Here is a 10,562-nt window from a genome sequence, read left to right on the forward strand (position 1 = left end):
TTTTGACTATTACTCTGGCACTTGAAGATAGTATTTTTGATTACTCTGTTATTTGTTTTTTCAGATAACTGTATTAAAAAGTGTGTTCATTGATGTTCCTTTCCAGTTACACAGGAGAGCTTACAAGGACATGCATGCTTGTGCACAAAAACTACTGACCCTGAATCATATAACTAGGCAGGAATTCAAGTTCTTTTAGAGTCAGTTTTGATCATAAAAATTGAAGAAATTCCTTTGCATACAGGAGATACATAGTGGATGATACGGTTCAAAATTTATAAAAGGATGAGATTTCATTTAGAACAATGGAAAAAGTCATATGCATCACTGGAACTTTTCAAGCATTAACAGTAAGATAATTCAACAAGAAAACATAAAACAGGCTAACCAATCCTTCACTCCAATGAATAAATCCTCTTACGCATTGACACTTGTATTTCATTATTCAGTGAGCAGAGGTACACCTTGAAAAGAAATGTAATGCATATTAGTACAAAGTATAATTTAAAATTTGCTTCATCATATTCAAGCTCATTTCTGACTCTAGGGCCATATTAAGTCAATGTATTATTCAAATTTCTGTTTCCATGTAGACTCCACTGGTAGACATTTTTCTGATAGTTAGTTTTGCCTGTGACCATGGAGGCAATGTGGACACAGGGCTTGATAAGAAGACAGAATCCTAATTAGGAGAATAATACCCAATGAGCTGTTATAAAACACGCTAGCATGTTAAAGTCTACATTATCAGGGAGACCAGTTCAGGTAGTGAGGTAACAAAGGAATGATGGACACAGAAGTAAAAAAACTGTGGTCTCAGATTTTCCTCTCCTATAAACTTATAGAAATGGTGCAGTTACCAAGTTTAGTTTGTTCCATTGGAGTGGTAAAATTCATGACTATTCTTTTAGGAAAACTAAATACATATTATGTGGCATAATATTTGTCATTTGAGAAGAAATTATTCTTAAGAAATCCAAGCTGTTCCATGAAAAAAATGAAAATCTCCAATTTTTTTTTATATTGAATGTTAGGAATAAATTAGAAAAATCAGGAAGAAAATGAAAAGAAAAACTGTTTTGGAGAGAGTAAAACACTTAATAAAGTGAGTAACTAAATTATACAGAGATGTTGAAAAAATGAAAATTCCAGGACATAAATAAAAGAAGCAAGTTCTACTTTCACAATCTGATGGAAAAATCACAGGTTCTGACTCTGAGGCTTTGAGTTCTGCAATCATGGGCATTTCTTCATCCCCAGGACAATTGACCCTTTTATATCTGCCATCCCAAAGAAACTTTTCAGAGTCCCTTTTATGTCTTTAGTCCTCAGATGATAGATGAAAGGGTTCAGCATGGATGTGACCACAGTGTACATCATTGAAGATTTTGCACTTGAGTGTGAGCTGTGGGTAGCAGCAGAGCTGAGGTAAACTCCTAGGCCTGTACAGAAAAATAAGGAGACGAGGTGCACAGATGGAAAATGCTTTACACTTCCCTTGAACTGATCAGATTCCATGTATACAGAAAAATATCCTTGAGTAAGTATAAATTATACTAGCAGCATAGCTGTAAAATACATCACCATGTTGTTAAGAAAGGTGTCACCATGGTGTTAAGAAAGGCAAGTTGGACCATCTGATTTAGCTCCCAGAGAAGTGGGGGATTTCCACATCTGTTCAGGACAGCCGCAATACTGTTCAGGTTTGTAACAAGGAATGCAAGACACTTGTGATCCAGGACACCAGAAGCAAGAGTCCACAGAGCTGGGGATTCTTGATGACCGTGTAGTGCAGAGGGTGACAGATGGCCACAAACTGATCATAGGCCATCACAGCCAGGAGATAGATGTCCAACACTGAAAAGATTATAAAAAAGTACAACTGGCTGATGCAACCTACATAGGGTATAATTTTGCTCTGCGTTTGTATGTTCACCAGCATCTTTGAGATGGCGGTGGAGGTGAAACAGATGTCTACAAAGGACAGGTTGGAGAGGAAGAAGTACATGGGTGTATGGAGGTGGAAGTCAGAACTGATAGCCAAGATGATGAGCAGGTTTCCAAATACAGTGATCAGGTACATGGAGAGAAAAAGCTGAAATATGAGGGATTGCAGTTCTAGTTACTCTGAAGATCCCAGAAGAAGAAATCCTGAAATCCACGTATCATGGCCTGGTTCCATGTGGTGGAGTGACTACAAAGAAAGAGAAAAAAGACATTGCTAATTTTCACACAAATGGCATTACTCACAGAGTTGAAATGCTACACTTTGTATTTTGCATTCAAGAAATTAATTTCAGTATTTTGTGTATGGATATGTTCTCCTTAAGAGATTTCCCATCTCATCTCCAATTAAATATTTTTGTCCTCATTCTTACTAGTTTCCACAAGAGGTCATGCATTCTACTGTTTTATTGAGAATATCTTTCATGCATTCGAGGAATATGTATTAAGTTTTGAACATATTCCAAACACTATCTAGGCAATGAGTATAGGGTCATGAAAATCAAAAGCCACTGCAATCCAATAATGGTGAAAGAATTTAAGCAAATAAAAGTAGTATATAACATGTCAGATGGTGACAAGTGCTATGAAGAAAATAAAGCAGGTATAAAGGAGAGAGTGGGTAGCAGTTTTAGTTTTTAATTGTTGTTCAGGCAAGACCAGTAAACAAAGTGACAGTTGAATAGAGACCTCAAAAAATAAAGGGTAGGACCCGGGAGCATATCTGGAGATGTGTGTGTCTGGCAGAGGGAACGACCACTGCAAAAGCCCTGAGGATTATACCACTTTCATCAATTCATCCAAAAAAGGAAACAAGTGTGAGAAGGAGACTAAGCAAGAGAGAGAGTGATCAGAGATAGTGTCAGACAATTTCAAAGAAACAGGTTGTCTTGCTGCTGGTTAAATTTCAAGACAAAGGGAGTCACTCATCCACACTATAAACCCTCTTTATGTTATAAATGTGGTTGCAAAAACATCTTGAAAATTGAAACAGGTCTCTTCCTTAATACCATCTGTTGTTTGAATTCTGGACTCTATATTATAAGGGATATCTTGGAATATATGAGACCATGTACCCCTGCTCTGAGGACTCCACACGGCATGTGCACACACACACAGACACACACACACCCAAACGCATACCAGACTATTGCTTCCTAAGCTGTGTTCTGACCATGGCTTTCTCACCTATAGCCCTAATGATTAAGTTAGGAATGGATATAAATCAAACTGGTCAGATTAATTATTATTCCTATAAAAATGTAGAAATGCTACCTGAAATTCCAATTAGTAAGCTTCTCGTGGAAAAGTAAAACAGAGAATCCAGATTGGTATGCTCATTTTCTGCCCTGTATTTAAAGAAACATAAACAATGTGTTCAATAAACAGAAAGAGAGAAAGAGAGAGAGAGAGAGAGAAATGAAATGGACTTGAGTGGGAGAAAAAGATCTAATAGTTCAGGTGGTTCCTGAGAGACCATGAAGGAGAAAAAGCATCCTTGGTTCTGATGACATTTTAATTCTTGTTATACCTCCTTGATGATCAGCAAAAATAATAAAGGAGCAAAAATAAATTTGGCCAGAAGATAAAAGTAGTGATATCTTTACAGTATCAGTCACCTTACAGACTGAACACTCCAAGAGAAAAATGTGCTAAGGGAATAAACCAACATTTCACCAAAGGAAATATGCAAAGAACAGCAAAAGTTGGGCATGTTATATACGAAGCAGTAGAAGAATTTTTTTTTCTGTGCCTATTTCATATTTATTTGAACAATTGGATTTTATATAATCTCATAGAGGGTGAGGCAAGTCCTTTGACTTTTCTAAGGTGGCTTCTTTGTTTATCTTGGGCTTTGCATTTTGATCTCTCTTTTTGACAAATGCAGTGGACACTCTCTAGTCCTGGTTCTGGTCTTTGTACAACATGCTAAGGCTTCTTCAGACCGTACTCTTTAAAATTCTGCACATGCCATGGCAATCCATCCTCTGCCTCTGAATAACTTTCTTCATAAGATTTATGCCTGAGGACATTGTCATACACACATTTATGTCATTGCACTGTGACTTCACCATTATAATGTAAGTACCAAAAGAGCAGGGCTTTCACTTGCATTGTTCACTGCAGTTTTTCAAAATGGTATGTGAATATATGTGCACTTGTATAGAAACAAATTTAAGAAAAGGGAGAGTTATGAAATAAAAGAATTGGCAGAGATAATAAAAACCAGTTAAATAGAGTGGTTTCATACAGCTGTATTACACAAAATTGAATGGAGCATCAAAAACTAATTGAAATATGATGTAAAATAACAGTAATTGAATAATATCAATATGAAAAATAATTAATTTAGCAAAGAGCTTGACATAAGAAAATATAACATCAAATGTACCTAGAACTCTCTGGTATGTAGCAGATGCTCTGTTATTATTTATTGAATGAATCAGGAATTAGGTCTCAGTACATATGGACATTTAACATATGACGTGGTATATTTCAATTTAGATCATAATGTTTGATTGTTTAATAAAATCTGGCATAAATAGCTGTCCATCTGGAAGAAAATGAAGTGGTTCCCTATCTCACACATCTTAAAAAATTCAGAGGGGGTCTGGCCCTGTGGCTTAGCGGTTAAGTGCATGCACTCCGCTACTGGCGGCCGGGGTTCTGATCCCGGGCGTGCACCGATGCACCACTTCTCTGGCCATGCTAAGGTGGCGTCCCACATACAGCAACTAGAAGGATGTGCAGCTATGACATACAACTATCTACTGGGGCTTTGGAGAAAAAAAGGAGGAGGATTGGCAATAGATGTTAGCTCAGAGCCGTACTTCCTCAGCAAAAAGAGGAGGATTGGCATGGATGTTAGCTCAAGGCTGATTTTCCTCAAAAAAAAAAAAAATTCAGAGGGATTAAAGACCTCAATGTAAAGGGAAACAGTACATTTTAGGTGAACATGTAACAAAACTACATATAAAAGCTACAGGTAAGTAAATCCATCATACTAAGGCAAGAAAATCAGAAGTAAGAACATATACATGTTTACATAAAATTTAAAACCTTTTTATGGACAATATATCCAACCAAAAGTCAATAAACAATAATTTGTAAAAATTATTTGAAATGCTGCTAACTGTAGAACAATAGGCACATAATTCATGGAAATACAGTAATAATGGGCACATAATAATGAACATGGTGATCAAATATATGAATATTTGCTCAAATTGAGTAGTAGTTTCAGAAAACAACAAGAAATCTCTTTCACATCCACCAGCCTATGCGACAACTTAAAGATCTCTCATGTTGATTGGGGTTGAAGTTTTTAAACAGGTAGCAAAAGAGGATTCTTTAATTTTGGTGGCAAAAATGTAAAGTGTTACACATTGGGGAAACAACTTGAATCCAGCTATAAATATTAAAATACAGACATTTTTTTAAACTCAAGTTTTCTCAATCTAGGCACTATTGACATTCTGGGCCAGATCATTCTCTGGTGGGGTCTGTCCTGTGCATTGTAGGATGTTTAGAGCATCCTTGGCCTCTACTGACAACTCCCCATGTGACAGCCAAAAATGTCTCTGGACGTTGCTCAATGTCCCTTGGGGGAAAAATATTGCCTCTGGTAGAGAACCAGAGTTTTAACGTAATCTCAAAATATATTTGTATAATTGTTATAATAGCAACATATTGAGAAAGAATATGTAAGGCTGTCAAAGTGTGAATAGCGCAGCCACACCATGAAATATTTTGCAGACATTCAAATAATGAATCACCGTTGCACTAGCTGATTGGAGGTATTATTGAGTAAGAAGGAAGAGGGGGCACAGAGAAATAAAGACTGCACTAAGACATAAAGAGCATTTACAATGGGCACAGGGTACTATTCATGATTTTGTATAAAAGTGTATGAATATGTATATGTGCATAGCACAGGGAGAGAAGTTTTTAAAAAAGATAAAAACTTATGGAATAAAGATTGTCAGTAGGAATGAAGTTAGGTTAAGTATAGTGGTATCAAAACAATTGTAGGAAACAAAATTGAATGACAATCTAAAACTTACTTATATAAAGACATAAAATATAACTTAGTGACATCAATATGGGTCACTAATTCTGGATTACATTTCCAATTACTTGGAAATTAAAGAATACAATAGAAGGGCTTCTAAAATTTGAGAGGAAGCAGTATCTAAGTTGTAATTTCATCTTATATAAAGATATGTGGATTCAAATATGCTTATGGAAGGTAAAGGTGATCTTTAGTCAGAGGTAAATAAGAGTGCTTTCGAGATGACAGTTAAAGCTGACATGGGCCGGCCCGGTGGCTTAGCGGTTAAGTGCGTGCACTCCGCTACTGGCAGCTGGGGTTCGGATCCCGGGTGCACACCAACGCGCCACTTCTCCGGCCATGCTGAGGTCGCGTCCCACATACAGCAACTAGAAGGATGTGCAACTATGACCTACAACAATCTACTGGGGCTTTGGGGGAGAAAAAAAGGAGGATTGGCAATAGATGTTAGCTCAGAGCTGGTTTTCCTCAGCAAAAAGAGGAAGATTAGCATGGATGTTAGCTCAGGGCTGATCTTCCTCACAAAAAAAAAAAAAGATGATGCAAATTTTAGAAATAGATCTAAGGCTGAAAGGAATAAGAAATAACGGAATGTGAAAACTATTGGTAAGACGTGTAAAGGGTGATTTTTTAGCACTAAGTATACAGAAGAACATTCTCTTTTATTTTTGTTTATAGAAAGGATTTGCAAGTGAAGGATATAAAAATGACAGCTAAATTCTTTCAGCAAAAAGAATAAAATCTAAAAAAGTGATAGAGGAAGTACAATATGACTGAGTGATAGACTCAACCTCACTTTATTAATAAACACTCACAATTCCCTGCAGATACATCTATACATACATACAAGAACTCAGTGACAAATGGCATAATTTGTTAAAAAAAACTCCGATTCCTTGTTTAGTAGAATGCAATAAAAAACAGGAATAAAAACCCTCTGATCCCACTATACAAATGTAAAAAACTCATACAGAAATTTTACAATAGAGAAAATATATGAATAACTAACCCACGAATATATTCAGGTTGCACGTAATGAAATAATTGCAAAACAAAGCTATTTAGCATACCCTTTTTCACTTATCAAATAAAAACTTCTTTTTATGTGAATGCCCAGAGTGAAAGAAGATACCGTGAAATGCTTCTCATGAACTACTATTGCAAGGCAATATTTGCAAGCAATACATTAGTCTAGATCTTTCCTATCAATACGGAAACATAGTTGAATATGCCCCATCTTAAATATAAAAAAGAAATACTCTCATCTCACTGGACATTCTTCCATGCATAATATCCTGTTTTTCTACTCTCTTTAATTTCAAAACTCCTTGGATATGTTCTACTTTTGTTAACAAACCAGGTTCATTTTGCCCGCTGCCCAGAAAGCCAATCACCAGACGACGAGATTGCAGAGAGAGATGGTTTAATCACAAGGCAGCCACGTGAGGAAATGGGGGAATGAGTCTCATATTCACTTCCCCATAAATAGGGACTCAGGGATAGTTATCTGGAAGAGGGCAAGGTGGTCTGAAATGTGGAGATAGATGATTGGAGGTGAGGTAATTGATGATCTGCGCAGGCGTTGTCAGACTTCATGCCTCTTCATAGGATGCATATTCACAAAATGGCGGGATTGGCATGACCCGAGGGTGGAGTTTTTAGCCTCTTGAAGTCAAAAGGTCACTTATCGGACATCTGCGTGGGCCCAGTTGATGGATTGGTGGTCTCAACTGGCCTGAAGTGGACAAGGGGTTCAAATTTCTGAAAAACAGCTCAAACATCCATTACCATGGTGACCCAGGCTTCAAGGAGATGTTATCTATAGGAATTTAGTGGGAGTCAGATAGCATATTGCCTAAATAGCACAGTTAACAATGGGTGGGTAAACAGCTAAAAGCTATAGCCAGTAATTGCAAGAAGGAAAAAAAACTTTAGTTCCTAGCTACTTAATCATCAATGGCTGACTGGTTGCCGATTTCACTTTTACTAGAAGCACTTTATGCCCTCCCATTCCCTTCTCTAAATGGGCTTCCATCCCCTAATTGTCAACAACTACCCATCAGTTGTGAGTTCAAAGTTCACTTCTCTTTTTTCCATAACAAATAAATTCACTAATTACTTAATCAGACAAGGAAACAACCTTAGAGATCTCTAGGCTCTGGGCTAGGCTGGTGGCTGTCAGGTGACCTCAGGTAAAAGTGCTCAGCTTTGATTCTCTCTGACTCTTTCCCGCAGTACATACTGGGCTCTCAGCTCACTTGGACAAGTATTCGGAGGGGGAAGGTCTCCTCTGTGTGCAAGTCTGAATTCCTCCTGGATGGCTGACGGTAAAGACTGAAGCTCTCTCCCAGACAAAACAGCAGAAAGGAGTGAAGCATCAGTCAGTCCCCCAGCCAAACTTAGGACTCCAAAAGCAACAATCAGGTCTGCTCCAGCACAAGCTTGCACACACTGAGAGACTGCAGCAGAGCAGATACTTACAGCCTCTTTGTCTGCTCATTCGGCAGACATACTCCAACTTCCAGACACATGGTTTCTCTGTGGGAAACTAGTCTGAAGAGAAGAAAAGTTTCCCTCTAAATTCTGTATTCCCAATAGACCAGGTTAGAATTAAGTGAATCCAGTTTTTATTAGTCCTTTCTCATGATTTCTGCTGGCTTCCGGAGGTCTAACCTTGCAGCCCCTTATCTCAACCACGATTTACAATTTTCTCCAAAGTCTAAGATTGAGCAACTTGTCTGGATTAGATCCCTTGAATGTAATGGTCTCACAATCTTATGGTCTAGTTGTCTCACAATTTTCTCTATTATAAAATTATATAAATTGCCTTCGTCATCTAGTGTAGTTTTTTCCATAAGGGTAGTACAAGTCATGACATTTAGTAAAACAAAACAAAAATTATTTGGTATGATATATATCATTTGAGAAAAATTATTCTAAATAAGTCCATATTTTCTCATTACGTTCATAGGAATTTCCAAATATTTCTGATCCATGGTTTGATATAAATTTGGCCGATTAGGAAAACAAAAAAGGGAAAACGGCTGGATATCAGAAAGAGCAGAAAGCTTAGTAAAGTCAGTTACATAAGTTGAATAGAAAAGTTGAGGTCAAAGAAATGGAAAATCCAGGAAATAAAGAAAGAGCATACTACTTTCACAATCTGATTAAATAATCACAATTTCTGAATCTGAGGCTTTGACCTCTGCAATCATGGGACTTCTTCAGTCCTAGGACAATTTTGCAGCTCCTTTCACAAAGAATGCTTTCAGAGCCCTCTTTATGTCTTTATTCCTCAGACTGTAGATGAAGGGGTTCAGCATGGGCGTGACCACAGTGTACATCACTGAGGCTGTTGCACTTGAGTGTGAGCTGTGGGTAGCAGCTGAGCTAAGGTACACACCTAGCATTGTACAATAAAATAAGGAGACAACTGAGAGGTGAGATGCACAGGTAGAAAATGCTTTATACTTCCCTTGAGCTGATGAGATTCCACATATGCAGGAAACTATCTTAGAGTAAGAGTAAAGGACACCAGCAAAAGGCCCACCACCCAGCAGGACAGCTGCAAAATACATCACCATGTTATTAAGAAAGGTGTCGGAACAGGCAAGTTGGACCATCTGATTCAGTTCACAGAAAAAGTGGGGGATTTCCAAGTTGGTACAGAAGGAAAGCTGCAACACCATTAAGCTTTGTAATAAGGAATTCAGGATACACATGATCCAGGACACCAGAACCAGTAGTCCACAGAGCTGGGGGTTCATGATGACTATGTAGTGCAGGGAGTGGCAGATGGCTACAAACCGGTCATAGGCCATCACTGTCAGCAGAAAGATGTCCAACACTGCAGAGAGTGTGAAAAAATAAATCTGTGTGATGCAATCTTCATAGGTGATAACTTTACTCTCTGTCTGGATGTTCCACAGCATCTTTGGGATGGTGGTAGAAGTGAAACAGATGTCTACAAAGGACAGGTTGGAGAGGAAGAAGTACATGGGTTTATGGAGGTGGGAGTCTGAGATGGTGGCCAGAATGATGAGCATGTTTCCAAACACAGTGATCAAGTACACGGAGAGGAAAAGCCCAAATATGAGGGGTTGCAATTCTGGTTCTTCTGAAAATCCTAAAAGAAGAAATTCTGAAATTCGTGTATCATTGCCTGGTTCCATGTGGTCAAGGTGACTTCCAGGAAAGAAGGAAATAACATGACTAATTTTCAAACAAACTTGCATTACTCACTTATTTGCAATGCTACAATTTATATTTTACAGTCAAGAAATTGAGTTTAATATTTTGTCTATAGATCTCGTCCCTTTTAGGGGATCCCCCTTGGCACCTCTGATACGGAATTTTTATTCCAATCAGGCTTTTCTCTAAGTGATCATGTTTTCTACAGTTTTAATGAGAAATTCTTCATGTATTTCAGGAATATATATTGAGTACTGTCCATGAGGCGCTGTCTAGGCAATGAGCATAGGGTACT

The 10,562-nt window shown here is 37.8% G+C and overlaps 1 protein-coding gene and 1 pseudogene across 1 annotated transcript; both read right to left on the reverse strand.

Annotated features, from left to right (window-relative positions):
• Positions 1 to 1,236: 1,236 nt before the first annotated feature.
• On the reverse strand, positions 1,237 to 2,182 carry LOC131418848 (putative olfactory receptor 7A2; annotated as a pseudogene).
• A 7,124-nt stretch (positions 2,183 to 9,306) lies between these two features.
• LOC131419107 (olfactory receptor 7A17-like) lies at positions 9,307 to 10,332 on the reverse strand. Its single transcript, XM_058563899.1, has one exon. The coding sequence runs from the start codon at positions 10,309 to 10,311 to the stop codon at positions 9,307 to 9,309; it is 1,005 nt and encodes a 334-aa protein (XP_058419882.1). The 5' UTR covers positions 10,312 to 10,332.
• Positions 10,333 to 10,562: the final 230 nt, after the last annotated feature.

Source organism: Diceros bicornis, chromosome 20 (assembly GCF_020826845.1).
Source record: "Diceros bicornis minor isolate mBicDic1 chromosome 20, mDicBic1.mat.cur, whole genome shotgun sequence".
NCBI lineage: Eukaryota > Metazoa > Chordata > Mammalia > Perissodactyla > Rhinocerotidae > Diceros > Diceros bicornis.

Excerpts from the sequence above, each read along its gene's own strand:
- LOC131419107 (XM_058563899.1), bottom strand. The coding sequence starts at position 10,311 with ATGCAAGTTTGTTTGAAAATTAGTCATGTTATTTCCTTCTTTCCTGGA.